At 44.2% G+C, this 18,788-nt stretch overlaps 1 protein-coding gene across 4 annotated transcripts in view; it reads left to right on the top strand.

The window, feature by feature from the left end:
- The window catches only part of BICDL1 (BICD family like cargo adaptor 1), a 144,845-nt gene that overhangs the window by 89,423 nt on the left and 36,634 nt on the right, over positions 1-18,788 (top strand). For 3 of the 4 annotated variants that reach the window (XR_004231306.1, XM_031948707.1, XM_031948708.1), the window contains 3 exons: positions 7,173-7,352; positions 11,481-11,699; positions 13,850-13,993. Coding sequence is in view for 3 of the 4 variants with exons in the window: in XM_031948707.1 (XP_031804567.1) it covers positions 7,173-7,352; positions 11,481-11,699; positions 13,850-13,993 (543 nt within the window). In the remaining variant the exon portion in view is untranslated. The remainder of the gene's footprint in view (positions 1-7,172; positions 7,353-11,480; positions 11,700-13,849; positions 13,994-18,788) is intronic. The other variant, XM_031948709.1, reaches the window with a different exon arrangement.

Here is an 18,788-nt window from a genome sequence, read left to right on the forward strand (position 1 = left end):
AAACAAATAGGAAGATAGGTAAGTAGGTAGGCAGGTAGATAGAAAGGAAGGATAGAATAGGATAGGATAAGATAGGGTACAGACATATAGGTATGTAGCTTTAGAAAGATATACATATACAAGGGCAACTAGATATGTGTGTATACATATATATGTATAAATCTGTGTATACAGGTCTATTATATATGTGTATGTATGTATATAGAGAGAGATATGTATAACTGTGTGTATAGGTATATTATATATGCATATGTGGGTATATATGTTTATAAGTCAATCAATACAAAATTGATGCCAAAAAGAGCAGTTTGGGGAGAGAAGGCATTGGAAGCTGGATTCCGGGGTTCAGAAGATTCTTCCTTACAAGGGGATTCATGAGCTAAACTTTGTGGGGATAGGATGTGGCCGGGGTCAGAGACTTGACAAGAGAAGGCCCTGTTCTGACTGCAGCGGTTCCTTGGGGAGGCTTCATAGCAGAAAACCCAAGGCCAGGAATATGAGGAGAAAGATGGTGATACCAGGTCTTAGAACAAAATTACACACACTAGTTCATTTATTAGCACCATCCCTTAAGCTACTAGTTGAACATGAATAGTTACAAATATAGTGTCACTTATTCAAACAGCTGAAAGAAAGAAGATATTTTGGCCAATTTTTTTAGCAAAGAGAAATAAAAAGTCTACAGCTGGGAGCCAGTTTAACCAGGGTCACAGAGCTAATGGCAAACCTTGAATGAGAATGATTGAAATTGACAAGTATCTGACTCTTCCAAGTTTATGGGATGATTTATAGGTATTAATTGATTGGTGCCCCTTAACAACTGTGCAAGGTAGATCCTCTAAGAATTGTTATCCCCATTTTACAAGGTGAAAAAACTGAGGTTAAGAAATTAAATGGGGGGCAGCTAGGTGGCGCAGTAGATAGAGCGCCAGCCCTGAAATCAGGAGGATCTGAGTTCAAATGTGACCTCAGACACTTAACACTTCCTAGCTGTGTGACTCTGGGCAAGTCACTTAACCCCAATTGCCTCAGCAAAAGGAAGGAAGGAAGGAAGGAAGGAAGGAAGGAAGGAAATAAGGAAATAAGGAAATAAATTACTTATCCAGGGCTGCAAAGCTTGTATGTATCAGAAATAAAATTTGAACTCAGAACCTCCTAACTCCAAGTCTACCACTTTAACCAGCACATTGTAGTTCTCTATTTTTAATTAGAGCTTCCATAGTTATATTACTTTCATTCCCAGATATATTCCTACCAGTTCCTCTGCTCAGCACATGACCTAATTTATAATAGAATTTTTTAAAAGAGAGGGAAGAACACTGACACAAAACCAACTAATGCAACAAGTCACTGACAGCACATGTAATATTCCACATTGAGTCCTCTCATCTCTTCAAAGAGGGAAGAAAGATGCATTTTCTCAACTTTTTTAGGAGCCAATCTTGGTCTTTATAACTATAATTCATTCAGCTTTGTCTCTTTCTTCCATTCACATCATTGTGGTTCTTTTTCTTATTATCATCATTACTATACCGTTGTCTTAGTTCTTCCTTCACTTTGCATCAGCATTACCATCCTGTGCTTCTCCAGATTCTTCATCATCATCATTTCTTAAGGCTCAGTGATATATCATGGCCTTCATATATCACAATTTGTTTAGCTGTTCTCCAGTCAACAGGCATCTATTTTATGTCCAATGCTTACCTATCACAAGAAGAGTTGCTATAAATACTTGATTTCTCACTTTTAAAAAATTTTACTAATATCTTTCATTTTTACATCAAAATGCCCAACGTAGCCTTCTTTCTCTCAGAAAACTGAGGGCAGTTGGATGGCACGGAAGATGGAGCATCAGGCCTAGAGTCAGGAGTTTCCTGAGTTTAAATCTAGTCTCAGATACTTACTAATTGTGTAACCTCATTTGTGTTTCTCCATTTGTAAAATGAGTTAGAGAAGAAAATGGCAAACCAATCTAGTATCTCTTCTAAGAAAACCCCAAATGGGCTCATGAAGTATCAAGACACAACTAAAAAAAACAATTGAACAATAATAACATATCTATGCCCACCAAAATTCCAAGTAGTGATTATCCAGCTCCTGCTTAGAGATCTCAGAGGACAGGGAACTCATTGCTTCTCAAGACAGCTCTCATTGGTAAGAAGGATTTCCTGATATCTAGCCTAAATTGGACTCTGGCAAGTTTCACCCACGTACCCTCCTAAAACTTCAATTCCCTCATCTGTAAAATGAGGGAGCTGAAAAAAATAAAAATAAAATGAGGGAGCTGGAAAAAATAAAAATAAAAATAAAATGAGGGAGCTGGAAAAAAATAAAAATAAAAATAAAATGAGGGAGCCGAACTAGTTGACCACTAAGTTTTCTCCCAACTCTAAACCCATGATCCTTGATCTGCCCTAAAGGCCCAAGTAGAACAGATCTGATCTTCCACATGAAGACTCTTCAAATACTTGAAAGTATATTCTTCTTCTTCCCATCTTTCTTCCCCCTTTCTCTCTGCTGATCTTCACATGACATGGTTTTGAGACTTTTCATCATCCCATGCTTGCCTCTGAACACCTTTCATCTTATCAGTGTGGGATTCTGCTCAATGGCAGACTTCATGGCTGTCATCCACGAACCTCCCAGACAAGTCTGGAGGGCTCCTCCCCAGGGGTCAGCCACAAAGGGATGAGAGCTTTAATCCATCATCTTCTGAAGACTGTCTCCTTTAACACATATAACAGGTTATACGCTCTATGAATGGACAAAGGAGCCATAATGAGAAAACTATGGCCCCTTGAAGTGCTGAAGTATAAAGGATCCCACAGACACACAAAGTCCATCAATTATATAACAAGGAACCCGAATATACTTAGTTCTAGACCGAGGAGATTCAATTTAGCATGAGGGACTCCAGGTGGGGAAATTCCTACCATCAATGCAGGGTTGGCTCCTCTGGGACTTCGGGTCTGTGTCAACAGCAGAGGGCAGCATTTTGGACTTGGAATCAGGAAGACCTGGATTCTGGGTTCCAATCTTTCCTCAGACACTTACTAACTCTGTAACACTGAGAAAGGCATTTAAACTCAATGGGCCTTGGTCATCTCATCTATAAAATGGAACCATTGAAGTCCATGGCCTCTAAAGTCCCTTCCAACTAAATTCTGAATCCTGTGAGTACTTCTCTCTATTCCAGCTGCCTTCATACCTTAAAAGATCCCCTCCACTTCCCTCTCCCACCCACTCCTCCTTCCAGGGACTCCGTCCAGGAACTTCTATTTTGAGAAAGTGCCCAGACCAGTTATCCTCTCTCAGCTTCCCCTCTGACTGCCTTTAATTTGCCACTGTGCCCTCACCTCGATACCTCCTCCTTCCCACTCTGCTTTCTGGCCACATATGTAGCCATAATAATAATGAATTATTCATCCATCTCTCTATCTTTTTCTTTCTCTCACACACACATATATGTATATATAATACACATATAAAATATACATAATGAGTCTGCATATAAATATATGCCTGTGCATGTGTATATATATGTACACATACGTGCATAAGTGTGTGGTGTGTATCTGGTATATATAAACATATATGTACACACAGAGATATAAATATATGCATAAGTGTGTGCCTGTAAGTGTGATATGTCTGCTATATCCACACATGTATCATGTATGTAAAGATGTATTTATACATAGTATTAAAATATCCTTGTATGTTAAAATATTATATACATTAGGGATCAGCAAACTACAGGACTAGATCTGGTCCAGGGCCACGGATTTGCTGATATACACAATGCACATAACATATCAATCTATATAAACTGTCCCCGGTAAAAGGAAGTAGGGGGTAGTACACTTGTCTTCAAGTCAAACTTTTGTTTATAAGTTGAATGACTGGGTAAACCACTTCCTGTCGCTGAGGTTCAGGTTCCTCATCTGTAAAATGGGGCTAATATTTGCATTATTTGCCTCAAAGCATTGCCATTAAAAAGATGTTTTGCCAACCTTAAAGCACTCTAGAAAAGGAAGTTAATGTTATTCTATTGCTTCGTTTTTCAAACACAGAAATCTGGATCCTGGTTTTTCTTTTCCTTTTTATCTTAGAGGGTATCAGGGAGGTGGGGAGGGGAGGTTGGTTTGTAGTTGTCAAGTCGGTGAACCATTTCTTGACCCAAGCCTGGGACAACTATGGTCTCTCCCCCCCCTTCACGTCAACATTAATTAAGCACCTTCTGGCATGAATGAATAATTGAATTAATTCCTTCCAGTGGAAGGACTCGAGTTTGTCTGCCCTGAACCTCACCTGCTGAGATAGTGTGTGGATTTCTCCTGAAAAAGAATAAGTAAGCCATGTACTGCTGCCCCATGCTGCCCACCAGACTACACGCTGAGCCTAGGAAAGATTTCCCAGCACATCATTTTTCTTGATTCCTCCTGATGTAACTCAGAACTGGGGCTTGGTGAACTCAACAGAAATGGTGGGTACTGCCAGACTGTTCCGAATTGGTGGTCCTGCTGGGGAGTCATGTGGGTGCAACCATTCAAGGCCCGCTTTACCCAGAGTAGCAGATGTTGAGTGCTAGAGGCTCTTGGTCATGGAGGTCCAGACTTCCAAAGCCTTCTTCATCAGGAATAGTAGGGTGCTGAATGCTAGAGGCTCTTGGGTCATAGAGGTGCAGCCCTTCAAAGCCCCCTTCATCCAGGGTAGTAGCCCTATTGGCTGCTTAAAACTCTTCCCCTGTTGCTCATTCTGGCTTGGAAGGAAGCAGAGCTACCCAAATACTTTGAGAACTACTGAAATCCCCTGTCCTGAGCTAAAAAGCTACCAACGTGGCGGAAGGATGGGAGGAGATGTGGATTGTTCTGAAATAACCTTTAAGGAAAGACATTAAGAAGTTTGAGGGCACCTTCTAGAGGGAAACAGTTTGGTGAAAAGTCCCTCATCTACACCGTATCAGGACTAATTGAAAGAATTGAGGATATTATCAGAGAAAAGAAAAAAGTTGGAGGGCAGGCGATAGTTGACTCTTAATGGCCAGAATTATGAAGGAGAAGCCCCATTCTTCTTGGTCCCAGAGGGTCAGAATAAGAAGAATGAGGCACAGTTGTTGAGAGGCAGATTTAGAGAGATGTATTTAATTGGTGCTGTCAGTCAAGAGCCATTTATTAATCACCTACTTTGTACCAGGCAAAGAGCTACAGAAACAAAGACAAACACAGTAAGGAACCCCCAGTCTAATAAGGGAAACAACATGCAGATAATTACATCCAGGCTAGAGACTAATAAGTTGGGATAATCAGCAGAAGGAAGGCACTGACAATAAGGGAGATCAGGAAGGGCTTCTTATTGAGAGTAGAGAGAATGTTAGGCTTGAGAAGACATAAGTTCAGATCTGACCTGGAACATTCATTGGGTGATTTTAGACTAATAATTTGACTTCTGCCTCAGTTTTCTTATCTATAAAATGGGGATAATAATCGTCCATACCTCTTAGGGTTTATTGTGAGGATAAAATGAGATAAAATGAGTGTAAAGCACTTTGGAAACTTTAAAGTGATATAGAAGTGCTAGTTGTTGTTGTTGTTATTTAGACTTGTTAAAAGAAAAAACTTCCAATCAGAATTATACAAAAGTGGAAGGCAATGTGGCTTAGTGATTAGCACTTGTTAGGAAAATCTGAGTTCTGGGGCAGCTAGATGGTGTAGTTCCTAGAACACTGGTCCTGGACTCAGAAGGATCTGAGTTCAAATCCAGCCTTAGACATTTGACATTTATTAGGTGTGTGACCCTGGGCAAGTCATTTAATTCAAATTGCCTTCCCCCCCCAAAAAAAAAAAACAACAAAACACAAGTTCAATTCCCACCCCTGACTCTTCCTAGCAACTTAACTTTGGACAGATCACCAGATTTCTCTGAATCCATTTCCTGAGCCGTAGCATGGACATGTCCATAACGTTTGCGTACTACCTCTCACTCTGGTATTAAAATGTATTTAAAGTATTTTGCAAGTTTTTTACATACTCTGTAAATAAGATAAGATGTAAATAAGGTAGTAAATTAGATAGAATCAAGAAGAGCTGGTTTCAAATTCGACCTTAGACCTTAAAAGCTTATGACTTTATCTTTCCCAAAGTCAGTCTCCTTATCTGTAAAATGAGAAGATTGGACATAATGATCTCTAAATTTGAAGTTTGGGTCAGTTATTATTGAACATAAAATAGACTGACTTGTAAGATAGTGAGCTTCCTATCACTGAAAGTCTCCGAACAAAATCTTGGCTTGTGACCTGGGAGGGATAGTGCAGAGGGGATGCAAACCTAGCTCTTAGTTAGACTCGATTGCTTTTGGGGTCCCATCCAATCTGTAATGTCCGGCTGGCGCCTCCAAGAAAAGGCAGGTCCACATTGTCCTGAAGATGGAGGATGAACCTTTTTTAGATGGGGGAATTTTAAGACTTATGAAGGAACAATCCTGGAAATGAATGATTCTTGAATTTAATCAAATTTACCAACAATTAAATAATTACCAACCAAAATGACCAACAATTAAATAAAAACAAGATTTTTTTTTTCTGATCCTGACCCAAGAACTTGGTTCTTATTTTTCAGTCATGTCTGACCCTTTGTGACCCCTTGTAGGATTTTCTTGGCAGCGATATTGGAGTATTTTGATACTTCTTCAGTTCATTTGGAGGAGGAAAACAGGATTAAGTGGCTTGTCCAGAGGCACAAAGCTAAGGACTAAGTCACTAAGCTAGTAAGAACGCATCTTCCTGACTCCAGGAAGTATTCTATCCACTGCAGCACCACCTAGCGGTTGAACCTAAGAATAACCGCAATCTTATTTTTTGTAAAGCCATGGCATCCACATGATGGATCAATCACTAAGCATTTATTAAGCACTTACTGTATGCCAGACACTATGTTAATCTCTCGAGATACAAAGAGAAAGAAAAAACAGTTCCTGCCCTCAAGGAGCTCACAGACAACAGGCAAGCAAGTCATAAAAAGGAATCTATAAATGGGACAAGTAGGGAGTAATTAACAGGGAAGGCAAACGAAGGCTGATCCTCCCATGGTTACAAAAACTCTGGGCCCTGACAGACTCCTCCTGCCCCAGTCCCGTCTGGTCCAACCAATTTTTCCCTCCTGTCTCTTTGAAAGCTCCACCAGAGTCAGCTGGAGCTCCAGGACGTCCGGCTCTCCTACAGACAGCTCCAGGTGAAGGTGGAGGAGCTCAGCGATGAGCGGAGTCTGCAGAGCTTTAATGCCACGAGCACATCGCTCCTGTCTGAGATCGAGCAGAGCATGGAGGCCGAGGAGCTGGAGCAAGAGCGAGAGCAGGTGTGACTTGGGGAGGAGGGACCAAAATTGTGTGCGTGGGCTCAGGGTGGGTTCCTGGGGGAGTGGGGTCATGACTGGTGACATTGCAGCCAGGAGGGAAAAAGATCTGAGGGAGAGAGGGTTAGTGGACCACAAACTCTATCTGAATTAGTGGTAAGACATGGTGGCCGTATCTTAGAGCTAGAACAGTATCATCTCAGGCTACATTGAGAGGTCCAACGTATCCAGAACCAGATGGAGATGGCCAACAGGGCAGCTGGGGGCACAATGGGTAAAGTGCTGGAATTAGGAAGACCTCATTTCAAATATGGCTTCAGACACTTATTACTTGTGAGAGCCTGAGCAAGTCATCTCACCCCGTGTTTGCCTCAGTTTCCTCATCTGTAAAATGAGAGAAGGAAATGGCAAACCACTCCAATAGCTTTAAGCAAAATGGCTCTCAAAGAGTTGGACACAACTGAAAACGACTGAACAACAGAATGCTTACATTACATTTGCCAAGTGATTTCCATGTTATAGATTTGATGATAGGACCACACTGTCCTATCAACAGCTGAAATATTGTGTTAAATTCTGGGCAATACATTTTAGGAATGACTTTGGTGATCTGGAGATTATCGAGAAAAAGAGTCAAAATATTGAAGTTCCTGGGTACCTGGGGAAGGGGGAAGGAATTTTTTATTAATTCAACAGTAGAAAATATCCTGGTTCTGAAGTCGGAGGACATGGGTTCAAATCCTGGCTCAGCCCCTTACTGCCTGGGTGACATTGGGCAAATTATTGAATCTTCCTGGGAATCAGTTGATCCTTCTGATCACGCCCTAAGTGGATTGGTTGAAGGAGGGAGGAATACTTAGACTGGAAAATAAAAGATGTAAGGGGACTCTTATATGATGCTTTTCAAGAGTTTGAAAATCAAAAGGATGCTGGACTCTGAAGTCACAGAACTTGGGTTCAAATCCTGACTTTCTCCTCCCCATGTGACCTTGGACAACTCCTTTCACTACTCAGAGACTGTTTTCTCCTCACTAATATGAAGGTGTTGGTTTGGTGGCTTCTAAGGCTCCAACCTGGGGTCTTAGGACAGATTTTCATGGAGAAAGGAGTTTTCCTGCTTGACCAAGTAGGCAAGGGTGGGCAACCCAACTGGAAACCGTCACGCTCTGTCCTTTCAATGAGTTCACACACCACTAAAGAGATGAGACATTCAGACGGACACGTATACTCCGAGGGAGGGTCAGCAAAGCATTCTCGGGAAGTTTAAGGAGGCAGAGGGGAAGGGGAGGTCAGGCTGGCAGAACTGGGCCCAGAAGGAGGAGAAGAAGACTGTAATAGGTACCAAGGGATGGGCGTGTGTGCCAGGTACGGAGACAGGAAACAGCAGGCTAAAACTGGAGACCTGGCTTATTCTGCTCGGCCCCAGAGGACAGAACAGGTAACCTTGGGAAACTCTGGCAACTCAGGCTAAAGGCTTAAATTAGAGCTTGCTACCTTGGGTTTCCCTTCCCTGGGGGTTTTCAGTAGGCATTTATTAAATGTCTCCTGTACTCCGGGTCTCTGGGGAAGTCACTTAAACTCACGGGTCCTGGACGTTGCCAAGTAGGCCCTGAACTACATTTTTAGAGTTTCCTTGCTGGGAGATCTGTAGGCTAATAAAATTACAGAGGTGGTCCCCCTAAAACACTGAACCAGGCTACTGTGCAAGGGACTTAGATATAAATGTAAAAATGACACAGTCCCTATTTTCAAGTTTATGTTTTATCATCACTTAAGGCACGTTGCAAAGTGTTTGGACCTAAGACAAAAATGACATCTGCCCTGCCCTCAGGAAGTTTACATTCCCTCATCATTCAATCAATAAGCATTTATTTGGCACCTACTATATGCCAGGCATTTTGCATGTTGTGTCCAAATGACAAAAATGACACAGTCCCTGCCCTCGAGTTTATTTTCTATCATCACTCAATCAATAAGCATTTATTTGGCACCTACTGTATGCCATGCATTGTGCATATTTATCCAAATGACAAAAATGACACAGTCCCTACCCTCAGGAAACTTATATTCATCACTCAGCATTTATTAAATGCCTACTGTGTGCCAGGCATTGTGCACATTGTATCCAAATGACAAAAATGACACAGTTCCTACCCTCAGGAAACTTATATTCATCATTCAGCATTTATTAACTACCTACTATGCACCAGGTATTTTGCAAAGTATTTGGACACAGAGACAAAAATGACATGATCCTTCACTTCCAGGAGCTGATATTCTATCATCACTCAATCAATAAATATTTATTAAGCATATACTGTGTTCCACAGGACAGCTAGATGGTAGAGGGGCTAGAGTGCTGGCCTAGAGTCGGGAAGATCTGAATTCAAATCCCACTTCAGACACTTACTAACTGGGTGACCCTGAGCCAGGGTCACCTTTACTTTGTTTGCCTCGGTTTCCTCATCTATAAAATGAGTTGAAGAAGAAACTGGCAAACCCTCCATTAGCTCTTCCAAGAAAACCCCAAATGGAGTCACAAGGAGTCAGACATGACTAATCAACTAAAGAACAATAACTGTCTTCCAAGTGCTAAGAATCCAAAGACAAAACTGAAATAGCCTCTACCCTCAAAGAACATACATTCTGTCATCACTTAAATAAGCATTTATTAAGCACCTACTGTGTGCCGGGCACTGGGCATTGTATCCTTAGATACAATGATAAAAATTACATAATCCCTGCTCTTAGGAAACTTACATTCTATCATCACTTCATCAGTAAGCATTTATTAAATGCCTACTATATGCCAGGCACTCAAAATCTTAAAACAAAATTAGAAGTCCCTGTCTTCAAGAAACATAGATTCTGGGGCAGCTAGGGATGTGGTAGATACAGCTCAGATGAGTTAAAATCTAGCCTCAGATACTCACTGATTGTGTGACCCTAGGTAAGTGAGCTAACTCTGCCTCCAAAAAAAATAAGAAACAGCTATTCTATTATATACACAGAAAAGTAAATGCAACCATACACGTATACATACAGCCATGTGTGTATATGACAGACAAGAAAACGTTCATTTCTTCATAGAATATAATAGCGAGATGGGGTTCCGTGTCAGCGAGGCGAGCCCCACTGTTCTCCCAGAACAGTTTTGGGTTCGGTTCTGAGTAGCACATTTTAGGAAGGGCAGAGCCCACAGGATGACAAAAGCTCTTGAGTTTGTGTCATTTAAGGCTGAGTTTGACCTGAAGTGAGACTCAGCAGGAGACACGTTAGCCGACTCTGAGTGTTCTCAAGATGTTGAAGGGCTGGCGTTTGGAAGGAGGATTAACCTCGCTCTGCTGGCTTGGAGAGGTCAGAGTAGAATAGGGGTGGAAGCTTCCAGAGGCAAACCAAAGCAGTGGAGGAGCGCCTGACTTCCAAGTCTGGCTCTGCCATTTATCGCCTGCATGTGCGATCTCAGACGGGGTACCCCATGTCTCTCTGAGCCTCAACTGTAAATAAGGAGGGGTCCTTCCAGCCCCCAGTCTTGCTCCTGAGCTCCTTCCTTAGTGTCCCAGCCAACAAGCCCTGATTAATCATTTGCCAGGTCCCCGAGACCAGAAGGGATTCCCCATCGCTGGAGATGCCCCAGTGCAGTGTGGATGACTAACTTTGGGGGCATGGGATGGGCAGGAGACCCCCCTGGCCCTGGGATTCAGGGATTTGGGGTACAGCATGTTTCCATTCCTTCCTGCCTCCGGCGGCCCCCGCTTAGATTCTCGTGACTTGAGTGTGGAGTGCCCTGCCCTGGTTCTGCAGCCCTGGGTGCTGGCACCTGAGAAGTGTTGCCCTTCCCCTGCCAGGCGTTCTCCCCTCCAGCCCCCCCTCCCCGCACCCCTCACCTTTCCTTCACCCCTCCTCATGACTCGCAGCTTACTCGTGCGTGAATGGCCCGAGCCACCGCAGGGAAGGGGGGCTAGTGTGGACCTGCCCAGGCAGCTGAAAAAGACTGGGCGGAGTGGCGAAGGACAAGGGGGCCCGTGTCCCAGATGCAAAAGGGCAGGGAAGGCTCCGGGTGCCGGGCCTGGGGAGGCTAGAGAGCCTCTCTCCCGGCCTCCATCCCAATGTAACTTCTTCCCGGGCCAGCTGAGGCTGCAGCTTTGGGAAGCTTATTGCCAGGTCCGCTACCTCTGCTCCCACCTCCGGGGGAATGACAGCGCCGACTCGGCCGTCTCCACAGACTCCTCGATGGACGAGTCGTCAGAAACCTCGTCGGCCAAGGACGTGCCAGCTGGCAGCTTGCGCACGGCTCTCAGTGAGCTCAAGAGGCTCATTCAGAGCATAGTGGATGGAATGGAACCCACGGTAAGAGGCCCTGCCGGGGACTTCTTGGGCAGTGACCGCAACACTGTGCTAGGAGTCTGTGGCCCTGGGGGGGGTCCCCGGCTCTGCCCGTCTAAGCCATGAAGCCTCGGTTTACCTGTTCTTAAAATGAGAGGGTCCCTCCCGATGCCAAAGCGATGGGCCTGCTCTCTAGTCCGGGCCCTTGCCAGCATGACCGTGGGCATGGAGTGAGTACAGGGAGTGTCACAGACAGGCTCAGGCTGCAGAAGAAGCCGTCTCTTGTTTAGACTGGGCCAAAAATATGCTTAATTATGCATATTTGCATAACTTTTATTTTTCTTTTTCCCCCTCACTTATCAGGGAATAATGAGGGAGAGAGCGAAGGGAAAGAAAATGGATTTTCTAGCTACTGAAAAATGTAAAATTATGCACATGACAAATGTGGAAATATGTTTAAAAGAATTGTACATATTTAACCTATATCAGATTGCTTACTGTTTGGGGAGGGGAGGAGGGAAGAGAAGGAAGGAGAAAAATTTAGAACTAAAGTCTTGAAAATAAAATACTATTAATGTGAAATTAAATTTAAAAAATAAAATATTTTTAATATTTAAAAAATACTTCAGGTGAATTAGCTCACCTGAAAGCACTGAGACATGGGATTGAGAGCATGATGGTGTTGTAACTTGAATTCTGGATTTGAAATAGAGACCTGGATTCAAATTCCAGTTCTACCACTTATCCTCCTTATGAAGAGTAAATCACCTTCTTTCTGTGTAATAATCTTCTAATCTGAAAAATTAAAGTTGGGACTATGTGACCAGTGAGATGCCCTGGAGCACTAAATTGATAATCCTATAATCCCATGTATGTGTATATGTAGGGCTAAATCCATTATGATCTTGGAAGTGCTAGGGAGGTAAATGGAGGCTAAGGGTCAGGGGCTCAGAAATAAGAGTCTCCTTGTCTGCCATAACTGGATGAGCTCCTGTTTCCCCATTCATAAGGTAGGGTAATGCCCATTCAATTATCATGGACGAGGCATTGAGTTGGGCACTGGGTTACAAAGATAAAGACAATGGCATTCCCTGAACTGGGAAGTTTACATTTTATTAGGGGGAGACCTGTCTACACAGAGATGAAAATACAAATTATTTAAAAAGTAATTTCAAGTGGTAGACAACTCTAAAAACTAGGGAAATCTCGGTGGGTATCATGTAGCAAGTGGCCCCTAAATTTGCTTTAAGAAACTAGGGTAGTGGAGTTGAGGAAACGGAACATTCTAGGTATGGGATGTCCCATATGAGAAACTGGAAATTAGATTATTTGGAATTCTGTAGGACTACTTGGCTGTAAAATTGAATGTCCAGAGAAGCTGTGGATGAATAAATGGGAGAAAGGTCAACTGTAAGAGGGATTCTTAATATTCCCAGTTTGGCTCTTGTGCTTTGGAGGGAGAGAAACTGTTCGAATGAGTTTTCTGTACATACTATTTTCTTCACTTGTCCCTTCAGCCAAATAGGGCAGACTCCCTGCCTTGTTAACTCTGCTCAGACTCTCAGTCCTTTAGCTATTATTTATCTTTAGTTTTCTTCTTCCTACTGAGTATCAGAATCTTTCTGACTGTGCTGGATGAGGTGGAATAGTAGGGCAGCTGTCCCTACCTGTGTTGGGTATTGGCTTTGTTGATTGGGTGTTTGCTTGTGGATACCTAGGGTAGAATCCCTTGGTAAAATGTAAGCTTCTTAAAGGCAGGGACTGTTTTATTTCTCTCTTTATAGGTACTATAAATGTTTGCTGTTTATTCAGTTGAATCAGGCCAATCTGGGGGAGGGGAGGAAGGAATGGTGTCAAACCGGGGAATATGATGAATTATAACAATTATATGACTCCCCTCCTCTCCCCTGAACACTAGGGTGGTAAGGAATACTGATTAATCGCAACTAAAAACTGGAGCAAAGGATTTCATTATCTCCCTTGTTTCTGTCTTTGCCTTTGTCTCTCTGTCTCTGTCTTTGTTTCTCAGTCTCTCTATCCCTCTCTTTCTTACTGATCCAGTCTCTCCGTCTGTCTCTCTGTCTCTGTCTCTCCTGCTTTTCTGTCTCTGTCTCTCTCTCTTCCCCCTCTCCTTCTCCTTATGTCTGACTTGTTGGTGTCTCTTTTTCTACCAGAGCTCCCGGAGAATTGATGATGATGCCTTAGAAGAGCAAATAAGACAAACCAATGAGGACTCGAGAGCGCTAAGGGAACTGATGGAAGGAGAAAGAGGGAAACTGAGGCAGAGCTTAGAAGAATTGCAACGACTTCACAGCCAGGTGAGTGTCTCCTCAGCTGAAAAGGAAAAGGGGCCCCACGGAGCCTGCTGGTGCCCTCAGTACCCCAAGCAGAAGTTTTCCTGCCATATTATGTGCCATGTTGACTAGCTGGATATGGCATCTGGACAGCTCAGGGTAGAATCTTGGCTAATTTCTATGACTGGAGGAAATGGAGATAAGACCCGAAGCACTTACCACATGGGTTTCTTTTCAGGCTCAAGGAAGAGAATGGATGTTGAGCGCTTTTTTTAAAACTTTAAAGTCATATTTAAATTTCAGTGATTATTCTTGTTAGAAATGATGGTCTTTATCATTGGCAACGTGGTGTCGGGAAAGCCAAGTCAGCAAACCTGAGTGCTCAGCCCAGCTCTGCCAGTGACTTAGAGAAGGTTACTTCCCCTAGTTTGCTCTCTGTAAATGAGAGGGTTGCACCAGATGACTTCCTGGAATCTCCAGAAGAGGTCCCTTCCCACTGTAGAGCTCTGCTGGGGGATCCAGGGATTACATGACTCTAAAATCCCTCCCTCCTCCCTCTCTGCTGGGGGATCCAGGGATTACGGAACTCTGAGATTCCCCCCCCACACTCTGTTCCTGGGGGACCTCAGCTGTCTGCAGGCTGGCGGGGCTAGGGCTGAGCCAGGCGTGAGTGGGCAATGGGGGTGAAGGGTGGGGGGGAGTGGAGGGGTGAGGGGATGGGGATGGGGGGTTGGGGGGGCGCTGATCCGCCGTTGGATGGCAGCCCCCACCCCCGTGGGCTGCGTCAGGCTGTGGGACGCCAGGCCCTTCCAGGAGTCGCTTTTCCGCACACTCTTGGGGAAATGGAGAAGGCGGGGGAGCTTCCAGGGGCTGTTTCGCGGGAGAGGTGAATCGCCACCGGCTCCTCCTTCCCCACCGGGCTCCCTCCATCCTCAGGGGCGGCCCACTGGCCAGCCCTGGCTCTTTGCACCAGCTGGTAATTTCCTCTGCGGCACCAGATGGCGCCGTGGATTCAAGAAGTCGGGCTTCAGATCCTTACTCCCTGAGTAACCCTGGCAGGTTAGTTACTAACTAACCTCCTCTCCTCTGCCTCAGTTTCCTCATCTGTAAAATGAAGACAATAGCAGCCCCCACCCCTCAAGGTTGTTGTGAGGATCCAGTGAGATAGTAAAGCACCCAGCACATAGTAGGTGTTCAGGAAATGTTTCCTTCCTTCCTATGTAACTAACTAGGAGAGAGCGCACGAGCTCCGTGGTCCTGGACGCCAGACCCCCTCAACCTCATTCTTTTTCGGCTGCCAAGACATATTGATGCCATTAAAGTTCACCCCCCTCCTCAGGTTCCCTTGCCCAGGCTTTCTGCGCTTCTCTGTGCCGGGGACACAGGGGCAGAAAGCATATTGCCCCCGCCCTCACGGACCTTAGCGTCTGTCCAAGAAGGGCTTCAGAATGAAGAAGCTGAGACCCATAAAGGGCACGCACTTGACAGAGGAGGAGAACAGGCTTAGAGAAGGGAACTTGATTCGCCCATGGCCACAGCGAGTCCTAAGCCAGGCTTCTTAACGTTTTTATTTTTATTTTTTCCGTCCCTCTGGTCACCTGGCAAAAACCTTGGGACCTGGAGCCCCTCAGTTCTAAAATCCGAAAATGAAAGAGTCTACGCACTTTGCAAAGTGACTCCAAAGTTCCGATAAAATACATGGGGTTACAAAGGACACCGATTATATCGAAATGCATTTATCATATTTCTTTTTTCCACTTTACAAAATGTTAGGGATGTATTTATTCAGAAGTCAGAACTTTGATGCTGAATTCTGAAATTCAGAATTAAATTCACACCGAACAGAGGTTTAAAAAAAAAATTTTGCAGAGGATGATTTATGTTTTCTTTTACAACGTGACTTTTATGGAAACGTCTTGTATAACTTCACACGGGCCCTCTCAGAGACTTGATCAGAACCAAGTTTCCGTGGGTATGGGCAGGTGGTACCTCAGACACTTCCCAGCTGAGTGGTCTAGGACAAGTTATACCTCTGTGATCTCAGTTTCCCCATCAGTAAAATGAAAGGGAACTCAAGGTTTTAACAACAAATGTAAAAAATGGGTTTTACAGGTTAACTGGAGAATTTTTTATAATTTAAATTTTAAAAGATTTAAAAGATTTTTTTAAAAAAAGATTCAGTCAAGAGAGAAATCTAAAGAGAAAAAAATAACCTGACCCAAGACTCTCCTGGCTATAGGCCCATTGCACGAAGACCAAGATGGTCCTCAAACTAAGGGTGGGGCCAGATGCAGCAGCTGAGGACGTTTATCCCCCTCCCCCAGGGCTATGAAGTTTCTTTATTTAAAGGCCCACAAAACAAAGTTTTTGTTTTCACCATAGTCCGGCTCTCCAACAGTCTGAGGGACAGTGAACTGGCCCCCTATTTAAAAAGGTTGAGGACCCCTGGTACAGAATGGCCCTCTTTGCATTATGGCAACCCCTGCAGCATGGAGACCCGGGTTTTGTCCCAGAGCACCAAATGAGGAAGGCTGCACCTGCAGCACTGGGTGCTCCTCTTTTGCTCCAAGGGTGACCTCCCCATTGAAGTAGTGACCTTGGGGGTCCTCCCCTTGGCAGATGGGCTGTCCCACTTCAGCCTCAGGATCTACCTCGAAGACCATCACAGGCCATGTGGTCCACACATACCCCTTAATTTTACTGAAAAGGAAACTGAGACCCAGACTCTATGACTTGTCCTGGATTACTTGGTGGCTAAATTGCATTTTGGCAGTCGGGAAGGGAGCATTTAGGCCCTTGGGCTCAGACCCTTAATGTTAAAGAAAGTGATTTCTATTCTCAAAATACGGCACAATGAAAAGAATGCTGGATTTGGAGCCCAAGGGCTTCGGTTCCAATTTCAGCTCAGCTATAGACTCTCCGAGTGACCTCATTTCATTTCTCTGGGCCTCCGTTTCCTTCTTGGCGAGATGAGATTATTGGGAGAGACTGGAGAACAAATAAAGTGCTGGAATCGGGGCCACTAATTCTTTTTTTAAAACTGTTATTCATCACAATTTATTTTGAAGTCATGAAATACCAGCAATAGAACAGACTGAGTCAGCAGGTCAGGCTGGGCAAAGGCTTGATTGGAGCCATGTGTCTGGGGGTAGAGGCGGAGGCGCCTCAACCGTTTACCAGCTGATGATCCAGGACAAGTCTGTAGCCTCAGTTTCCCCTTCAGTAAAATTAGATGAGTTCTTTGCTAGCTCTCTGTGATGGGCTATGTTCGCTAAGATGAGGGAGCTGTACGAGGTGAGCCTCAGTTTCCCCACCAGTAAAATTTGATGAGTTCTTTGCTAGTTCTTTATCTGCATAACTCTTAGCTATGTTCTCTAAGATGAGGGGGCTGCACGAGGTGAGCCTCAGTTTCCCCACAAGTAAAATTAGATGAGTTCTTCGCTAGCTCTCTATCTGTGATGGGCTATGTTCTCTAAGATGAGGGGGGCTGCACGAGGTGAGCCTTAGTTTCCCCATCAGTAAAATGAGGAGGTTGGACTGGATGACCACTGAGGATGACCCTCCAGCTCTGGACCTAGAACCCTGAAACCCTGGAGACAAAAGAAGTAGGTCAAAACATTCTAGGTCTTCTCTCCTTCCTGCCGACTTCTGGCCCCCCAGATTTATTTAGTTGGAGCTAAATCTTCCAACCTGCTGGGAGAGAATGGGGGGGATGGAGTCCATTTACAGTATTAGAAAGGTTTTCTCTGATTTAGAAGCCTAATTAACATTCTGAGCCTGGTGCTTTCTGCCTGTCGGTTCATGAAAAAACACATCGGCTCCGGAGCATCTCGATATATCAAAAGAGGTGGTTCACCGAGGGGGTCCTTCTTACTGAATTGCAGAAACGCAGTGGGGAGCCATGATACGGGAAGGCTGTTTAAGAACCTACTTCCACAGGACTGGTTTAGGGGGGCAGTGGTGGTAGTGGTTAGAACGTTGGAACTAGCATTGGAAGAGCCCTAAGTGGCTCTGAAGACAAAGTATCAGAGGATCACAGGTTTAGAGGGAGTTTAGAGGCATATGGATCCCGAGCTACTGGCCATCTAGTCCACTACCCTCATTTTCCAGAAAAAGAAACTGAGGTTCAGATTGGACTCTGAATTCTATCCCTCATCTATGTCTCAGGGCTCTTTCTAGCTGAATAAATATTTAACCTCTCTGTGCCTCAGTTTCCTCTTCTGTAAAATGGAAAGGGAGAATGAACTCCAAAGTCTTCTAGCTCCTTTCTGCTCTAGATCTGCAACCAATCGGTAATTGTGAACATGTCCAACTGGTGACCAGCTGGGGTGAGTTCCTGTGGATGCAGCTTCAACTAGAATAATCGGCTATTGTGTGAGCAGGATGGTTGTGTCCAGACTGGGAGATGGAGCTTGCTTAGGCTCACAAGCACATCTACTTCCCACCTGGCAACCGGCTTTATCTCTCTAGGTCTGTTTCCCCCTCAGGTCAGAAAGGACTTCAGAGGACATATAGTCCAATCCTTATTTTATGAATCAGGAAACTGAGACCCAGGGAAGGCTTCCTAGAGCTCCCATCCAACTTTGGGCCACTAGAGAAGATCAGTTAGTCACCGAGCATTTGTGAAGTTCAAAATCTACCAGACACTGTTTTAGGCATTAATATAAAGGCAGAAAAGGGAACATCCCTGCCTTCAAAGAGTTTATATCTCCAGATAGAATGGCTGGAAGAAACATTAGAAGTCATTCAGTCCATTTCACAGATGTGGAAACTGAGGCCCAGTGTCAAAAAGAAATTTGTCCAAGGTTATTTTTAAAAT

The sequence above is a fragment of the Sarcophilus harrisii genome, chromosome 1, assembly GCF_902635505.1.
Source record: "Sarcophilus harrisii chromosome 1, mSarHar1.11, whole genome shotgun sequence".
Classification (NCBI taxonomy): domain Eukaryota; kingdom Metazoa; phylum Chordata; class Mammalia; order Dasyuromorphia; family Dasyuridae; genus Sarcophilus; species Sarcophilus harrisii.